Genomic DNA, 19995 nt, shown 5'->3' with positions numbered 1-19995 from the left:
GAAGGTTCAATAGAAACCGTCCGACATATACGGCCCGACATATGGCATTACCGAACAATGTCTGCCGATCAGCTCCCGATCAGCTCTCTCAGCTAATGACTGAGAGCACTGACTGGAGTGTTCTGGCGGGTTGGCCATCCTCCTGTCAGAACACAAAAGCACAGCAGGAGAGATCACTGTACTAAAGCACCGTACACACGGGACGAATGCCAGGCGACATCAGGCGGTTCAATAAAAAACAGCCGACATTTGGCCCACATGTATGGCTGCTGGTCCCACAGAAGCCAGCTGTTTGGCCGGCTTCTGTCCAATGAGCATGCTGGAAAACCAGCAGCCAACCGGCTCCCAATCAGCGCTCTCAGCCAATGGGAGCACTGATCGGAGTGTTCTGGCGGGGGGGGGGGGGCGACTGCCCCCTGTCAGAACACAACAGCTCAGCGGGGGAGATCACTGTACTAACATCGGATCGTACTGCGACTTCGACCAGAGCTGACAGTTTTTTTTCCTTCAACCCGCTAGTGGTGTGTACGAGGCTTTATGTGTTATTAGACCATATCGCTTTAGGCCACTCACACTTTTAGCACTTTTTGGCCACACACAGCATTTTGTGTAGCATACTTTGGTGCCACTATTATCCCTGGCACCTGCTTCACCCCTCCCTACCCCCCAAAAAAGTGGAAATGGTCAGTAGGGTGTCCCCAGATTTCATTTTGAACATTTGGTCACCTTACCTTGGGTATGGTAATCATTTACATTTACAGTAACATATTTATTGTTACTTTGTTTTTGAACAATGTCTGTTGCATTTTACTATACACATACACAAATGCCACAATTATTTGGGGCCTGTTTGCTGTTTATACCGCTAACCACAATGTTTCAACAACTACTTGGTTACTCAATGGTAAATATAGCCTTTTAAGATGATAGCCTTTTCTGGAAACATGACTTTGTATTATATAAAGCTATTATTTTAATAACCATTGTGAACAAAATTAGTGGTGTGACCGCAGTTATTGCTGATAATATTATACAGTTTAGAAAATAAAAGCAGTTATGTTATTGATTCCGTGGGCAACACCCTTTTTCCTTTTTATGCTTATTTGAAAACAATTAAATACACAGCTGAAATACACATATTTGTACTGTTTTAACTACCTTGAAAGTTATATTTTTCACAATGCACAGCCAGACAGGTGGCACGTTTCTGATTTAGCAATTCATCATCCTGGTTCAATAATTTAGCTTTCTTTATCACCTTTTCCTCCAGTATTTTTTCTGGAGAAATATATTCAAAATTTATCTCGGGAAGCGATATTTTAAATGCAATCATTTGTAAAAGTATTTACTCTGGCATATTGTATCAATTTGAAACTTATTTTGGCAGCTAATGTGAACCACCTATACTAGAGTGCTTACACTCCTAAGGAAGGTAGCCTTCAATTGTGTGTGTGTGCAAGCACAACCTAATTAGTGAGAAAAGTTGATTACAAAAAACATTTTGATGTAGAAGTAGGTTTAGCCACAACCAGGGGCGGACTGACCATTCGGCCACTCGGACACTGCCCGAGGGCCCCGGGCCACTAGGGGGCCCCATCAGGGTTGCCAGCCTCAGTAAAACCAGGGACAGTATGTAAAAATCTGTGTTTTTTTTTACATCTGTCTCTGAAATGTCCCTTACCGACATCCTTTTGGTCTAAAAATCCCGAAATTATAGCTGCCCCATGCATTTACTTTAATTATATAATTAATTTATTTTCTATGTTTGTATAACTTGTCAGATCTAATGACATACAACAGATTTTATTGGGTCATTTTTGTGATTAATGTGTATGAGGGGTGCCTGACGCTCCTCCCCAAGGAGCATTCCTACAGGGTTACCCAAAACAAACAGGAAACACTTGAATTTTTAAGGCCCCTTTCACACGAACGTTCCGATTGGGTTCGCCTGTCCGTTTTTCAGGTGGACCCAATCGGAGCCTTTATTGCTATCTATGGAGCGAACGGATGTCAATGGACATGTGTCCGCTGACACCCGATCCCATCCTGTCCGCTAAAAACAGATGGTTGGGGATGCTTTCCCCCATTTGTCTGGCGGATCGGGTGACAGTCGGATGGAAACAGACAGGCGGTTTGTTTCCATCCGACCGCCCCATAGAAAACAGCAGGCTGTGTCCGCTCAGCATCAGCAGAGTGGACACAGACCTGTTACCCGCTTGCTCAGCGGGGATCAGCAGGGAGATCCCCTACTGAGTAGGCAGATCCTCTGGTGAGGTCTGCCCTGTATGAAAGAGGCCTTAGTGTTTTTCAGCACTCAGCTTTTTCACCAGCAGCAGGGAGAACAAGAGAGAACACGAACAAGAGAGAAGGCCTGGGCACAGATGAGACTAATAATGAGGTCTGGCTACAAGGTAAGATATAGACCTGGGAACAGAGGCTTTATCCCATCCAAAGGTCTACAAAACCTCCAGGCTTATGTGGGAAACCTAGGTGACATATACACAACATCCACAATCCTACCAACCAGTGCCTCACAATGTGTATTTTAATTCTAGGACAAAATGGGGTTGATTTACTAAAACTAGAGAGTGCAACTCTGCATAGAAACCAATCATGCAAATTGGATGCGGGTTTCTCCGCATCCAATTCGCATGACAGGCAAAAGTGACTGGCTCTCAGTGTCCAGGGCGGCTGCAGTCCAGATGGAAAAAGGATCCTGTGCATGTTTGGGTCCTGTTCAGGTGCAGATTTAGGCAAAAATTTGGATCTGAATTGCAACTGAACCAGTGAACAGACACGCACCGGACCCCAGGCACGAAACCACAGCTGCACATGTGTAAACTGAGGCTTAAGCTTGGTTCACACTTCTGCGTGTGGCTGTGGGAATTGCAGCGACTCCTGCACCCGCAACCATCCGCAGTGAAAACGCACTGCTCTGCGAAAACTGAATGACAACCCCATGCATGTAAAATCACAGTACAGGTGTGGGAAATTTCCCTGCGGTCATGTTTTTGAAAAGGTGCATGCACCTTTTTTTTGTGGAAATGCAGGCACAGCAATCTATTCATTTGAATAGGCTGCCGTGCCTGCGCAAATGCGGCCCGCAAAAACGCATAGGTGTGAACCTAGCATACCTGTCAAAGCTTAATTGAACAAGCTGAAGTTAGAAGCTGATTGGTTACCATGTACAACTGCACCAGATTTTGTGCTCTCCAGTTTTAGTAACTCAACCCCTATGTGTCAGCTTTGGCTGTTTGCTTGGAGTTCTGTTTAAATATGTCATTCTTAATACCGTATATCTTCATTAACTTAATTTATATGTTTACAATGAAATTTGTTTGTTTTTTCTACCACCTAAAATCACTTAAAGGGTTCGTAAAGGCAGAAGGTTTTTTATCTTAACACATTCTATGCATTAAGCTAAAAATCCTCTGTGTGCAGCAGCCCCCCTAATACTTACCTGAACCCCATCTCTGTCCAGCGATGTCCACGAGTGTCTCAGCTGTCCGAGACTCTCCCTCCTGATTGGTTGAGCCAATCAGGAGTGAGAAGGGGCAGGGCCGAACCGCAGCTTCATGTCTGAATGGACACACAGAGTTGCAGCTCAGCTTGGGTGCCCCCAAAGCAAGCTGCTTGCTGTGGGGACACTCGACAGGAGGGAGGGGCCAGGAGCACAGAACAGGGACCCGAGAAGAGGAGGATTGGGGTTGCTCTGTGCAAAACCACTACACAGGGCAGGTAAGTATAACGTTTGTTATTTAAAAAAAAACAAGACTTTACAATAACTTTAATTACTGGAAAAGTTATAATCTTGGACAGTAATTTCCTGCTTTAGATGTCTATCTCATGTGTCTAATTTTTGTCTAACACATTTTCTTCCCTCAGACTGGTTCCAATTGGTTGGTTTGTTACATGATATTGGGAAGATTATGGCCCTGGATAATGAGCCACAGGTACCTGATCCATGAAATGAGGCATCTATCTCATAAAGGCCACAGTGCTAGAGAACCACCTCGAGCAGTAAGATGCAAAGCTATAGTTTAGCCACGAGTGGATTGTGTGCAGGCATAAATGAACACTACCACTCATTTTACAGTATTCCTTTCATCTGTAGATATTTAAATAAATATATAGGCTTTCAATGCTTTCAGCCTCTTCTGAAATGCTAGTTGTTTGGCTGTTATGCTGATCTAATGGCTTTTTTTATGTCACTTACTTCTAACAAAAAGATCGCATCAGATGTTTTGACTTTGCTTCCTGTATACTAATTTTAGATCAGTGATTTAGAAAGGTTTAAACTCATTTTAACAGCATGACATCCAGGCAAATAGCAATTTCTGAAAGCATGCAGCACTATCAGCCCCCTATTTCTCATATGACAGGTTTATTTTAATGTCTCTGCAGAACAGAATATAGGATGATAGCAAAGGCTGTTGTCTACTGCTAACTACTTGTAAATCTAACTATGCTCATAGTTAGAAGTATACATAAAATGATGCCAGTGCCATGTGGTCAATGGGAAACAAGCTGATCTTTCTTCTTTGCAGTGGGCAGTTGTTGGAGATACTTTTCCAGTTGGCTGTAAATTTCAGAAATCCATTGTGTATAGTGATACAACCTTTAAAGACAATCCAGACACAAGGCACCCAGTGTACAGGTGAGTAGAAATGACAGTGTTTAAAAATCAATTTTATAGTGCTGCAACAAGGACCTCTATCATCAGTTTTATAGACTAACACTGTAGTAATACACAAACCCTTAGATAAAATGCAGGTCTTTTCTATTCTAAGTGGTATGAGTTAGGCCATGCAAAGTGCAGAAAAGGGGAAAAACATATTTATTACCACGCCATACAATACAGATATTCTACAACTGCGAATTCTAAATCAGCCTTTCTCAATCAGGGTTCAATGGAACCCTAGGGTTCCTCCAGAGGTTGCTAGGTGTTCCTTAAGCAATGAGCAACTTCTACCTCTCGGATAAGTTCCCACTGACACCAATGATCATTTTAGCTATTTGTAAGGGGGGGGATTCTTCCCATTAACCAAAAAAGTAAGAAACATTTTTCCCACTGACCATTACACTAATGTACAGTGAGCTATATAGATATAATAATTATTAGCATGGGTTCCTTGAGTTCCTTTCAATGGTTTCTCTGTGTTCAAAAGAAAGGCTGGTCCACATTATTTAATAAATGTGACAGACTTGTTACAAGGGACAGGACGCTTTAGATGTAAACAAGGGCTTGTTGAACGTTTTTGAGCTTCAAGCTAAAAGCAACAAATCGTTCAAGTGTGAACAGGGGCCTGATGTGACTAAATGAATAAATATAACATCCAAACTTCAAAGTAACTCAAAGTGCACAGTGTACAGAGTGGTGCAAAATTCCAACCAAAGTCCAAAAACTCTTGTGCAAATCATGTTCAAGAAGTGCTCTCCGTGAGGGACCTTTGCCTCCCCTTTTGAGTGAACTCTCACCTACAGTATCTGACTCCCCTCACAAAGATCAGATTAGGCGTATCTTTAAATCAATAACAGGTATCAAGGCTCCACATCAAGCACCTCCTGAGGGCCCCTGATGACATCACTAATGACAAAACATGTTGGACTGAGCTTTCTGATTTCAGGGAGAGTACTGTGTTTGCGAGCAGGAGGAGTGGGGCAGGCGGCTGTTGACTCATTGAGGCAAAGAAACATATGAGAGCGATCCCAGTGGCTCCATTTTCTATCTTTGCTCGAGTGCCTTTTCGATCTAGTGAGAATGTAAGTGCAGATCTTTAATGTTTCAAAAAATAAATCCACCAGTGAGCACTGTAGTCTCTATTTGTCTTCCTTGAGCTTTTGTGATGGGAGTGACTGAGCCTGGCTTTTCCACAAGCTGATTTAACCCTGGATCACATATTGAGAACCCATTCTGGTGTGGAATATATCCCCCCAGGAGGTGCTTGATGTGGAGCCTTGATCCCAACTGCACCGTACACTTTGAGTTACTTTGAATTTTGGATGTTATATTTATTCATTTGGTCACATTATTGTTTTTTGCACAAGTCTGTCACATTTATATATTTTCAGTATAAAAGCGCAACACATTTATATTTATGTACTTTTAGTGATTTGGTCACTTTTGTGTTTGCTGCTCACTTCTAGTTTTGATCTGTGTGCAAATTTTTTTCCTTTATCTCATTGGCCTAGATTATTTGTGACACAATCGATGTTCAACATACATTGTTAGTTATGGTTATTGCTTTTTCCTGCCTATTTAAATTCTTACTGATTAGTCTCTAAAGCAGTGTATAGCACATAGTGGGACCATTTATCAGGTACATTTGGTTTCATTGTGTTTTGCAGAGTCTGTTTAAGATCATGCTGCCTTTGCATAAGCCTGTGTCAAGACTACTCTGTTTGTACAGTATATATAGGTACACTAAACAAAATATGAAAGATTCAGGTTCTGTCAAAGTGTACTCCTAAATATATACTGATGATCAATTTGTCATCAATACTTGAGATGGTAATTTACAGTGGGGAAAAATCAAACAAATAATATTGGTTGTCTGTTTTAGGCAATCAGTGCATCGTAGCAGTTCCTTCATCTTCCGAAACAATGGTGTTATATTTAGAGGTCTACAGTATAAAGCTCTGCCATTAGAAACAATTACTTTGCTTAAACTGGAGTTTGATTTTAGGCTTTCCATCAGTAACCAACACTGCTTTTCTTGCACAGCACCGAATATGGGATCTATGAGCCTAACTGTGGTTTGGAGAATGTCCTCATGTCCTGGGGCCATGATGGTAATTTACGTGTAATTTTATGTAAACGTGTAATTTTATGTTTAAAAGAAATAGGAATTAGTAAAGGCAATGCAAATATTGTGAGCTAGCTTAGGCATACAAATCATTGATGTGCATTTAAAAAACATTTTTATCAATCCTAAGTAATGCACTAATATTCATGATTTTATTATCAAACAGCGTTGCTTAAGAGATCGGTGCAAACCTTACAATCCACATTGAACTCAATGGGCTTTTGAATAAAAAGTGATGCAGCACAATGCAGTGGAAAGAGATGCAAGGAGCATAAAGCACACATCAAGCTTTCAAGTGCTTTGAGATTTATTTGAATAGCTTCAGAAGCTAAATGAGTTCAAATGTGACTCCATAATTGTGGCTGCTGAGCAAGTAAAACAAGGGGGATTGTGGAAGCTGACATACCGTGTCTTAATACAGGGGATGTGACTTGTCCGCATTCAGTGGGTGGTGGGAAGCTACCTTAATGCAAATATACAATCTTGTTCCTAGGATTATGATTTCTGCAAAATACTGTTTTAAATGCACTTTCTCATTCTTTATCATTTGCTTTTCTTTAGAATACCTGTATAGAGTTCTGAAGTTTAACCAATGTACCATTCCAGAAGAGGTAAGGGTGTGTCCAAATCATGGTGGAGTGTCTGATAAAGGCATGAATCCCTAAAGTTTAAGGCAGGCCATAGATGATACGATTTTCTTTCCTGCAACCACAGGTTGCAGGAAAGAAAATCCCTCAATTCCCCCATCAACACAGTCAGCTATTGTATTCACAATGATTATTGCTAGCGGCTATAGTCACTGGCAATAATCATATCATAAAAATCTGATATGCTGTTTGTACTCAATTCGATCGATGGATCCCCACCAGTGGCAGAACTACCAGGTTGCACTTGCGACTGGGCTCTGGTACTCCGCCAACGTGGGGGGACCCCAAGACAGCAGGAGGGTGACCCACTGCGGGACCATAATAAAGGGTCCCACAATGGGAGTAAAGGATCAATGGGACGGGCCGTGGTCTGGAGCCAGGGGGGCCCTTCATGGTTTCTTGCACCAGGGGGCCTGAGGGTTCTAGTTAAGCCTCTGCCAGCGGCTATAGCTGCTAGCAATAATCACTGTATTCTCCTGGCAGGGACAGCAGCTTTGACTAATATTGAATAAGTCCCCTGCTATAGCTGTAGGTCATTTATATATCTCATAAAGCCTGACCTGAAAAATCTCAGGACATTGCTAAGCTAGGCCTAGCTATTACCGTGCATCTTCAGCATCAGAGTAGTGAGCTGTCAGACTCTGAGCTCAGAGCTACTGCATCAGGGGAGAGAAAAGACATGTGAGGAGGGTTTAATCAGAAAAAGAGCTCACTCCTGTGATGGTGAAGGGTAATAGCTAGGCCTTACTTAGCAACCTCCTGGAAGTTTTCAGGTCAGGCTTCATGAGGTACGTAAATATCCTACACCTATAGCAAGGGTATTATTCAATTTTGGTCAAAGCTGTTGTGTTTATTTTCATCTACAGATGTCCCTCATCTGCATAGGCAGTTTTTTTTGTGAACTAAAACATTAAACAGAAATTGTGCTAAAGCACCAAAAGTCAACCTGTATATTGCTACCTTTACACAAACTGGAAATATTCTCTGACCTGTTGTCTGACTTTTCAGGGAATGTACATGATCAGGTTCCATTCCTTTTACCCCTGGCACACTGGAGGGGATTACCAGCACCTCTGCAATGAGAAAGACCAAAAGATGCTGCCTTGGGTTAGAGAGTTCAAGTGAGTCTTTTGGATGCTGTGTAGGATAAAAAAAGTGCACAAATTAATGTTTTAGACAAGCTCAGATGTTCAAAATATTCTATGTAATTAGTACAGACTTAAGAATGTGTAGCAAAAACATGGCCCAATGGTGCAGTACTCCTCTATGGGTAATAAGGAAAAACCTCCAAGGTGGCATAGCATTTGTACGTCTCTGAATGCCCAAATTTATGTGCTTTCCTGTAGCTCTGGGGCACCTCCATTCTCATGATTTTTAGATGGGCAGCAGTCAGTTGTTTTTGTAGTTTTATTGCCAACTTTATTTGTTTTTGTAGTGTTATTGCTAACTCAGGTGAGAGAGTATTAGGCTGGGTTTACACATGTGCGGTGCGAATTGAAGCTCCATTTTCACAGCTAATTGACAAATTAGTTGTTTGGCGTTTAAGGTCAGTTTTTGATCAGTATCAGGTCAGGTTTACATCAGGATCAGGCCAGGATTTTATCCTGTTCACAACTGAATGACATGTGAGATTCAGAAGCGTTCCCATAGAAGTCAATGGGCCTGAATTCGCACCTGAGCTGGACTGCACTGCTCAGAAAACTGACAGGACTCTTTTTCAATTCGGACATATGTGAACAGGCAACAATAGAAAGCAATGGTGGCCGCTCCATTAGGGGTGCAGGGGCGCCTCCCCCCTAATCTCCATGCGGCTGAGGCTATAATTGGCTTCAAAAAGGGTGGGCTCAGGGTGCAGAGCACTGCGCTCCGAGCCCACCCACTTGTGACATTAGCAAATTAATATTCGCTTTTGTCTTCCTGTTTCTCCTCCCAGCCAATCAGGAAGCGGGTCCTAAGACCCAACTGGCCAGAAGGAGAAGCAACTGTCCGGTCTCTTCCAGAACGTTCTCTTCTGCGGTTACTGGTCGGGCTCAGTGTCCCCCCATCACCTGGCCTGAGCCAGCTGCTTCTATCTGGGCACTGGGGACCGAGTCGAGTGCTTCTCCTGTGGGGGGATCCTCCGGAGCTGGGAGCCCGGGGACCGGCCTGATACGGACAACGCAAATACTTCCCTACCCGTCCCTTCCTCTGGGGAACAGAGCCCAGCAACGTCCCCATCCCCCAGCAACTGGACCTACTGGACAGACACTGAGCTGAGGCTGCACCGACTGCCCGGGAAGCAGTCGGTGGCCACAACACACCGGGCTCAGCCCAGACCAACTGGCTCCTGCTGGATTCTTCTATACCAGTATGTACTGGGGGGAACTGGGATCATACTCCACCATAGGCTCTATTGCGGGTGATTGACTGAGCAACAGGGGGGAAGAGATTTGTTTGCCGCCCCCCCAAAAAAATTAAGGGCACCAGCCGCCACTACAAGTTAAGGTCCTTTCTCCTCCTGCCATTCACTTGCTCAGCAGGAGACCTCTCCGCTGATCCCTACTGAACTGGCGGATGTAAGGTCCGTCCGTGTTATTGATTGTTTCTGATCATGCGCAGTCTTTTGTATCTGTTAAATGAAAATCATTTGTTCTGTTCACATATGACAAAAATTTTGGAGTTTGTCCCATCAGAAATTTTCATTGGAAAGTCTGAATCGGATGTCAAAGGTTGTGTACACACTATATAAAAATCGAACGATCATGCCTCATATGTGCCATTCTTCCAATTTTCTCATAGTGTGTACCCAGCTTATAAGCAGCCACAGTCTTGTTCTGTGTGCAGTGAATTCTTTTCAGCCTACCCTTTTGAAGCATCCACAAAACTCTCTCTCGATATGGTTCAGCAAAGAATCTTCCCAGCTCAGGATATTCTGGGCATGGTCCAGGGGACACAGAAACAGTCTCCCTAGTACAGCTTCATCTTGGTCAGGGCACAGAGGAGGAAAAACACCCTGGATTGTTCTGCCAAATATTTAGCACCTTTCCCCAGCTTGCACCACTGGGCTAACTCCTTAGGGACTGCCTAGGGATGATAAAGATTCATAATTCAGACTATTAACTCTTCTTACTTAGACTGCTTGACTTTTCTCAATAGTATCTGGCAAAAGCTATTAACCTGAGCTAAGGAACTCTTACAAATCACAGTAAAATAAACAAAGCTCGTGCTGGCTACAACTTGGCTATATAAAGCAGATGCATTTAAATTAGGGACATCGCTTCTTATAGGGCGTACACACGGTCGGACTTTGTTCGGACATTCCGACAACAAAATCCTAGGATTTTTTCCGACGGATGTTGCCTCAAACTTGTCTTGCATACACACGGTCACACAAAGTTGTCGGAAAATCCGATCGTTCTAAACGCGGTGACGTAAAACACGTACGTCGGGTCTATAAACGGGGCAGTGGCCAATAGCTTTCGTCTCTTTATTTATTCTGAGCATGCGTGGCACTTTGTCCGTCGGATTTGTGTACACACGATCGGAATTTCCGACAACGGATTTTGTTGTCGGAAAATTTTATCTCCTGCTCTCCAACTTTGTGTGTCGGAAAATCCGATGGAAAATGTCCGATGGAGCCCTCACACGGTCGGAATTTCAGACAACACGCTCCGATTGGACATTTTCCATCGGAAAATCCGACCGTGTGTACGGGGCATAAGAAGTTCCCTAAGAAAAGTTGGGCACGCTTGCCCAATGTAGTCACATTGCAAGACAGGACAAAATGTCTAATTTCTTATGAGGGCAGTTCACACCACACCACCAAACCACAGCAGTGAAGTGAACTGTATTGAAGTGTCACTCAGGACATTTCAATTAAGTTCTGTGAAAAACAAAACAGCACTACACGCAGGGATCCTGTACTGCGGACACCTACTATGGCCGCATTGCATGTTTTTTTTTGTTTTTATCCCACAGTTAAGTTTTAAGACAGGGTCACTACATATATCCAGTGAGTGTACATCCAAGATCCAAACAAACTCTTACGCGGCTCTTATGCGACTTTCTGGCATACTTGGTCCGGCACACTTTCCGACGGACTTTGTCCGCCAGGTGCGCCGGACTTTAAAACGGACGGACTTGCCCACACACGCCCGGACTTTCCGGTGGGCTAAATCCGCCCGTCTTTCCGACGGACTTTCGCCGAAGTTACGGCGGACTTTCAGAATGAACGGACTTGCCCACATATGGACAAGTCCGTTCATTTTGAACGTGACTCAGGTACGACGGGACTAGAAAAGGAAGTCAATCTTGCCGCTTTTATCGGCGAGATTGATACCTTGCAAGCCCCGTCGCGGGGCATACCAGGCCCTTAGGTCTGGAATGGATTATAAAGGGAACCCCCTACGCCGAAAAAACGGCATGGGGTCCCCCCTAAAATCCATACCAGACCCCGACCCGAGCACGCAGCCCGGCCGGTCAGGAAAGGGGGTGGGGACGAGCGAGCGCCCCCCCCTCCTGAACCGTACCAGGCTGCTTGCCCTCAACATGGGGGGGTGCCTTGGGGGAGGGGGGCCCTATGGGGCCCCCCCACCCCAAAGCATCTTGTCCCCATGTTGATGAGGACAAGGGCCTCTTCCCGACAACCCTGGCCGTTGGTTGTCGGGGTCTACGGGCGGGGGGCTTATCGGAATCCGGGAGCCCCCTATAATAAGAGGGCCCCCAGATCCCGGCCCCCCACCCTATGTGAATAAGTATGGGGTACATGGTACCCCTACCCATTCACCTAGGGAAAAAGCATCAATTATAAAACACACTACACAAGTTTTTTAAATAATTTATTAAACAGCTCCGGGGGGGTCTTCTTCCGGCTTCGGGGGTCTTCTTCTGGCTTCGGGGGTCTTCCTCCGGCTTCAGGCGTCCCTCCGGTTCCTCTTCTCCCGGCGTCCGGTTGGTTCTGCTCCGCTCCCGCTGGCCTCTTCTCCTGGTGTTCCAGTTCTTCGGTCGGCTCCTCCGCTGTCTTCAGGCCGCTCTTTTGCCAGCGGAGGTCCGGACTTCTGGGCTTCTTGTCTTCTTCCCTCTTCTCTTCTCCAGATGTTGACAAGACGGTCTCTCCGGCTGGACTGCTCTCTGAGCGCTCCGTTGTGACTTATATAGGCGGAGACCCCGCCCCCTTATGATGTCACAGCCCTGGGCATGCTGGGACTGTGACGTTTTAGGGGGCGTGGTCAACATCACAACTTGTGTAGTGTCTTTTATTATTGACACTTTTTCCCTAGGTGAATGGGTAGGGGTACCATGTACCCCATACTCATTCACATAGGGTGGGGGGCCGGGATCTGGGGGCCCTCTTATACCGGATTCAGCTAAGCCCCCCGCCCGCAGACCCCGACAACCAACGGCCAGGGTTGTCGGGAAGAGGCCCTTGTCCTCATCAACATGGGGACAAGGTGCTTTGGGGTGGGGGACCCCCCCACGTTGAGGGCTTGTGGCCTGGTACGGTTCAGGGGGGGGGCGCTCGTTCGTCCCCACCCCCTTTCCTGACCGGCCGGGCTGCATGCTCGGATCGGGGTCTGGTATGGATTTTAGGGGGGACCCCCACGCGTTTTTTCGGCATAGGGGGTTCCCTTTATAATCCATACCAGACCTAAGGGCCTGGTATGACCCACGCTCGCCGCAATAGGAAAATTTGTTTTTCCTATTGCCGCAAGCGCGAAATGCAATACCCTGCCCTTGTGTCGTATCTGGTCCATTGGACCAGCATACAGACGAGCGGGCTTTCCGTCGGACCAGCACACAGATGAGCGGACTTTCCACCAGAAACTGAGTCCGACGGAAAGATTTAAAACATGTTTCAAATCTAGGTCCGGCGGGCTTTTGGGAAAAAGTCAGCTGGAAAAGTCCGCCGGAGCCTACACACGGTCGGATTGTCTGGCGGACTCTGGTCCGCTTGACCAAGTATGCCGGAAAGTCCGCTCGTGTGTACGTGGCATTAGACTATTTTTTCTTTTTTCAGGGGGACGAGGCAGGGGGAGTGTATCACAAATTCATTATAGATGTGACACTGCACTTATGAAGACTTTTCCCTCCTATTTGCATCCCTTAGGCCCCGTTCACACCTGAGCGATTTTTTCAGCTCTAATACGCTCAACAAACACAATCCTATTAATTTCAATGGCCCTTGAGCGTTTTGACGCCCGTAGCAAAATGCTTGTCACGCAAAAAAGTACATGAGCTTCTTTTAGGCAGATTGGCCCCATAGACTTCAATTTGAACATCTGAAAAATGCTCAATATGAGCTTGTGTTTTCCAAATGCTTTGTCGCATGTTTTCTGGCAAAACAGCAGCTCTCTACCCCTAATCTCCTCCCCCTAGTGTTTTCTATTGGCCAAAATAACACCTGAAGCTTAAATACACATGTAAAATGCTTGTAATAGGCTTCTAAAATGCTCATGATACCACTGCAAAACGCTCAAATAAAAACGCCTGAAAGTCGCTCTGGTGTGAATGGGACCTTAGACTAATTATCAATTGAGCTGAATGCCACTTTTTTGTTTTGCACCTGTATGTTTAACATATGTTTTGCTTGTGTGTTTCCTGTAGTAAGTTTGACCTCTACACAAAGACTGAGGAAATGCCGGATGTGGAGATTCTTCGACCATATTACCAAAGAATAATAGACAAGTACTGCCCTCGGGTGTTGTGCTGGTGAAATATAATTGAGTACCATCATAATTACCTTGTGTCCTTAATCTCTGAAATAATACCCATTTTTAATTGCTCAGAGTACATTGCAGAGACCACTTCGTTACATACAAATGCCTATTATAAATAAAGCTATGCATATTTTAATAAATAACAAATAATAAAACCTTAAACCTGGACTACAACATCAGTGCTTATCAGTCCAAATCTAAAAGTTCAGATCTCCCTACAGTTTTGTGATGCAAAATAACACATTTGTTACCCTACAAAATAAATAAATATTGCATTAGAATAGTCTTCCATAAAACTGATTCTTGTAGTAATTTTCATAATACAAAACACAGTGGGAAAATCCACAATGTACTAATGCTGCTCTCTAGTGGATGTGAACATTCAGTTTGAAAACATATTGGCAAGTATTAAAAAGGAGAAATTGAACTTAAACGATACACTTTACTTTTGGTGGAGACGGATGAGCTCAGTCATTTTTTTTTTTTAATGTATTGTGCTGAGAACCCGGATTACATGATCCAGCTATAAGAAGGTCCTCTGGTTATCTTGTTCCCTTGTTGTTTGTGTTTGTAGGTTGCTTGGAAATAGGAGACCACAAGAGGAACTTTCAAAGCTGGATGTTCACATTTTTGCTGCAACAATAAGTTGCAAACAGCCAACATAGAGAAAATAAAAAAAAATATATTTGATAAATAATTAGTTTTAGGGAAATTATGGGACTCATTTACCATAAGAACCATTGGAGATATCTACCTCAGCTTTACGAGAAAAATAAGGGAACAGAAGCTTTACAAAAAAAATTGCCTGCCATGTTAAAGGGAACCTGTCACAACTAATCCTGTCACCCAGTCCTGGAGATTTTAACTAGAACCTTTTTTTTAGAAATTGGGCACTACAGCCTCAGATGTAAGAAGCGTCGGCTAGTTTAACATGTTCCCTTGAAGCAGGCCATGGATCCGCTACACCTGCTCCTAAAGATAGCTCCACTAATCCAACCCAGGTTTTTTTTTTAACTATTTTAAATGCACTTCTAATACAGGTTACATGAAATTGCACCAAGTAAATTAAAATAGAAAGCATTCATGTTTATTTGCACTCAGCCACAGTTTACACTCAAGACCAACGTCATGTTAAAAATAATCAGCTGTGTCTGTGTATCTAACATTTAGAGTGGTGTTTACATTTCCACTGTCTACACACAGCCACTCAAGGATTTTTTTTTAAGGACTTTCCATCTACCATGCAATAAATGTCACATCTTACACAGTCTAGACCCTAGCCATCTCAACATTTCCTTCCAGTCATAGTTGCCTGCTTCTTAGTAAGGTAGGTTCCTGTGTGAGTACAAGAGGTGCTCTGTATGAAATCTGATCAAATCGGGATCACATCGACTGAAAGCTAGCCAACATTCACCTTCCTGTAGCTCAAAGCTAAACCAGCTTTCAACTTCCTATCCACTGCTGATCTAACACTGATGAAAATAAAATGAAAGCTAAATTATATATACAAAGTGACTTGTTTCTGGAGAACACCACCTTTAAATTAGAACTAAAACCTCATAAAATAATACTTAGTTTTCTAGAGGATTGTGTACTAAAAGAAATGTTATTTATATATATATATATATATATATATATATATATATATATATATATATATATATATATAAAACAACAATACAATTTATTTTGCTTTGTTCACATTTTATTTCTCAGCACTGTAAGTATCATATTGACCAGGGGTGTCCAACCTGTGGCGTAAGATGGCTATTAATGCGGCTCCACACAAAATAGTATGCTTATTAAAAAATGTTGATTTTTAAAAAAAATTTTGTAAAAATGGGTTTACACTTAGCAAACACATGCAGCTGAAGAAACATTTGACAGTGGTGTCCGTTTAGGAAGCAGTGGAAAAGCAGTGGAAAACATCCGCTGCTCAGATCTCTGGCATTCACAGAGGAGATCGCTCTCCTCTGAGTACCTATTTATGAAGCGGTGTAGATCACTTCTCTTTTGGAGAAGTGAAGTGATCTATAAACACTTTGAACAGTGCAGAACGCCCCCTGGTTCTGTAATCTCGTGAGACATAGCGAGATTACAGTACCAAAAAATTTAGCTTCTTTAGCAAGGCAGTGGACGTCTTGGAGGTGTGTTTGGGGTTGTTATCATGTTGGAATACTGTCCTGCGGCCCAGTCTCCGAAGGGAGAGGATCATGCTCTGCTTTAGTATGTCATAGTACATGTTGGCATTCATTTTGCATAAAAAGAGAGTTTGGGGCTTTGTGTGAAGCATACAGCCGTATGCTTCACAAAGTCCCAAACTCTTTTTATGCAAATTGCCAATAGGGATGGAGGCACTTGACGTGTCCTGGCCTCATATAAAGTCCCAAACCTCTTTTTCTTTATGATGTTGGCATTCATGGTTCCCTCTATGAACTGTAGCTCCCCATTGCTGGCAGCATTCATGCAGCCCCAGACCATGACACTCCTACTTGACTGTAGGCAAGACACACTTGTCTTTGTACTCTTCACCTGGTTGCCGCCACACACGCTTGACACCATCTGAACCAAATAAGTTTATCTTGGTCTCATCAGACCACAGGACATGGTTCCAGTAAACCATGTCCTTAGTCTGCTTGTCTTCGGCAAACTGTTTGTTGGCTTTCTTATGCATCATCTTTAGAAGAGGCTTCCTTCTGGGACGACAGCCATGCAGACCAATTTGAAGCAGTGTATTGTTTGAGCACTGAAAGGCTGACCCCCCGGTCGTCGTCCCAGAAGGAAGAGGCTTCCTTCTGGGACGACAGCCATGCAGACCAATTTGAAGCAGTGTATTGTTTGAGCACTGAAAGGCTGACCCCCACCCCTTCAACCTCTGCAGCAATGCTGGTAGCACTCATATGTCTATATCCCAAAGACAACCTCTGGATATGATGCTGAGCATGTGCACTCAAATTCTTTGGTTGACCATGGTGAGGCCTGTTCTGAGTGGAACCTGTCCTGTTAAACTACTATATGGTCTTGGTCACAATGCTGCAGCTTAGTTTCAGGGTCTTGGCAATCTTCTTATAGCCTAGGCCATCTTTATGTAGAGCAACAATTCTTTTTTTTAGATCCTCAGAGAGTTCTTTGCCATGAGGTGCCATGTTGAATTTACAGTGAACAGTATGAGAGAGAGAGAAAGCTATAACACCAAATTTAACACACCTGCTCTCCATTCACACCTTAGACCTTGTAACGCTAACAGGTCACATGACACTGGGGAGGGAAAATGGATAATTGGGCCCAATTTGGACATTTTCACTTAGGAGTGTACTCACTTGTGTTGCCAGCAGTTTAGACATTAATGGCTGTGTGTTGAGTTATTTTGAGGGGACAGCAAATGTACACTGTTATACAAGCTGTACACTCACTACTTTACATTGTAGCAAAATGTCATTTCTTCAGTGTTGTCTCATGAAAAGATATAATAAATTATTTACAAAAATGTGAGGGGTGTACTCACTTTTGTGAGATACTGTACGTATGTGCATATATTCACACATAAACATGGCAGGGGTACATGGTTACTGTCTTGATGGGGTCTGATCGAGGAAGAAGGAAGTCAATTTTCCTTCTTCCACCTCAGAATGCTCTCTTCTCTCCCAGATGCACCATCTCTGAGCTGGTGAATCGGGGAGTGTGAATTCTGACACAGATTGCCAGTGACGTGCCGAGATCGCACCTTCATAAACTGCCTGTTTCTGTGTCTGTCAATAACAGCTTTCTGTCTTTACCAAGATATCTCACTCTTCCCAATCACACCTTATTCAACTCATCAGTTTTAAGCATCACCTGTTTTTGTAAGCAACTGTTTTATGGGTGAAGCGCACAAAGGGCAAAATTAGAACAAAAATATCTTATGAGCACCTTGAGAATTGCTACTACATCCATCAAATCAGATATTGATGTGTTAGTTCATTAAAGTGTCAAGTATCGCACTGGTTTTATGTTGCCCTCTTTTACAATAAACATTACAAAAACACAGTTTTATTGTCCAGATCGGTACATTATCTATGTTAGTGAACGTTAACTTGTGATCTGCCTGACTTTTTCTGCTCATCAGCTATCCTTATTGTATGTGTGGCCCAAGACAATTCCTCTTCTTCCAATGTGGCCCAGGAAGGCTAAAAGGTTGGACACCCCATTATAGACGCTTTGTGGAAACATCTTGTACAGTGAGGGGAAAAAATGATTTGACCCCATGCGGATTTTGTTTGCCCACTGACAAAGAAATTATTAGTCTATAATATTAATGGTAGGTTTATTTTAACAGTGAGGGACAGAATAACAAAAATATCCACAAAAACACATTTTTAAAAAGTTATGAATTCATTTGCATTTTAATGAGTGAACAAAAGTATTTAAACCCCTATTACTCAGCAAGAATTCTGGCTCCCAGGTGTCTTCTATACAGGCAACGAGCTGGGATTAGGAGCACTTTAAGACCCCTTTCACACTGAAGTGCTGCTTAAACAGCTGCTAAAGAGCCGGTTTGTTTTTGCAGTGCTTTTCGGACACAAGCATAGTGCTTGACATGACCTTAAAGAAAAAAAAAAAAAATGTTTTTCTGTACTTTCGAAGCACTGCCCATTCATTTCAAAGGGCAGGGGTGTTTTTGGAATGCTTTTTACAGCACTCCAAACACGCACCAAAGATGCTGCTTGCAGGACTTTTTCTACCGCCCCCCCCCCCCGTTCAGTGAGAAACCACCCATTCAAATGAATGGGAGGCAGTATTCAGGAGCTATTTTTAGCACTATAAAACGCCTGAAAACTGCCCTAGTGCGAAAGGGGTCTTAAGGTAGTGCTCCTAATCGCAGCTTGTTCCCTATATAAAAGATACCTGTAGACAGAAGCAATCAATTGGATTCCAATCCCTCCACCATGGCCAAGACCAAAGAGCTGTCCAAGGATGTCAACCTACACAAGGCTGGAATGGGCTACAAGACCATCGCCAAGCAGCTAGGCGAGAGGGTGACAAGAGTTGGTGCGAGTATTCTCAAATGGAAGAAACACAAAACCACTGCAGCTGGGACCATAGTCACCAAGAAAACAATTGGTAACACACTAAGCCTTTAAGGACTGAAATCCTGCAGCACCCCCAAGGTCCCCCTGCACAAGAAAGCACATATACAGGCCCGTCTGAGGTTTGCTAATGAACATCTGAATGATTCAGAGGAGAACTGGGTGAAAGTGTTGTGGTCAGATGAGACCAAAGTCAAGCTCTTTGGCATTAACTCAACACGCCGTGTTGGGGGGGGGGGTTATGCTGTCTATGACCGCAAGAACACCATCCCCACCGTCAAACAGAGGTGGAAACATTATGCTTTGGGGGTGTTTTTCTGCTAAGGGGACAGCACAACTTCACAGCATCAAAAGGGACAATGGACGGGGGCATGTACCATCAAATCTTAGGCGAGAACCTCCTTCCCTCAGCCAGGGCATTGAAAATGGGTTGTGGATGGGTATTCCAGTATGACAAATGACCCAAAACACATGGCCAAGACAACAAAGGAGTGGCTCAAAAAAAAGCACATTAAGGTCCTGGCATGGCCTAGCCAGTCTCCAGACCTTAATCCCATAGAAAATATGTGGGGGCAGCTGAAAGTTTGAGTTACCAAACGTCAGCCCCAAAACCCTAATGACTTGGAAAGGATCTGCAAAGAGGAGTGGGACAAAATCCCTCCTGAGATGTGTGCAAATCTGGTGGCAAACTACAAGAAATGTCTGACCTCTGATTGCCAACAAGGGTTTTGCCACCAAGTCATGTTTTACGAAGGGGTCAAATACTTATTTCACTCATTAA

General features: G+C 43.7%; 1 protein-coding gene across 5 annotated transcripts in view; it reads left to right on the top strand.

Moving 5' to 3' along the window:
- MIOX (myo-inositol oxygenase) overlaps positions 1-14444 on the top strand; it is a 46329-nt gene extending 31885 nt beyond the window's left edge. For all 5 annotated transcript variants that reach the window (XM_073619261.1, XM_073619264.1, XM_073619265.1 and 2 more), the window contains 6 exons: positions 3886-3953; positions 4548-4657; positions 6725-6792; positions 7368-7417; positions 8462-8574; positions 14036-14444. In XM_073619261.1, the coding sequence (XP_073475362.1) occupies positions 3886-3953; positions 4548-4657; positions 6725-6792; positions 7368-7417; positions 8462-8574; positions 14036-14144 (518 nt within the window). In that variant the 3' untranslated portion in view covers positions 14145-14444. The remainder of the gene's footprint in view (positions 1-3885; positions 3954-4547; positions 4658-6724; positions 6793-7367; positions 7418-8461; positions 8575-14035) is intronic.
- The last annotated feature ends 5551 nt before the right edge of the window (positions 14445-19995 follow it).

Source organism: Aquarana catesbeiana, linkage group LG03 (genome assembly GCF_042186555.1).
Source record: "Aquarana catesbeiana isolate 2022-GZ linkage group LG03, ASM4218655v1, whole genome shotgun sequence".
Lineage (NCBI taxonomy): Eukaryota > Metazoa > Chordata > Amphibia > Anura > Ranidae > Aquarana > Aquarana catesbeiana.
This window is presented reverse-complemented; position numbering and strand designations above follow the sequence as displayed.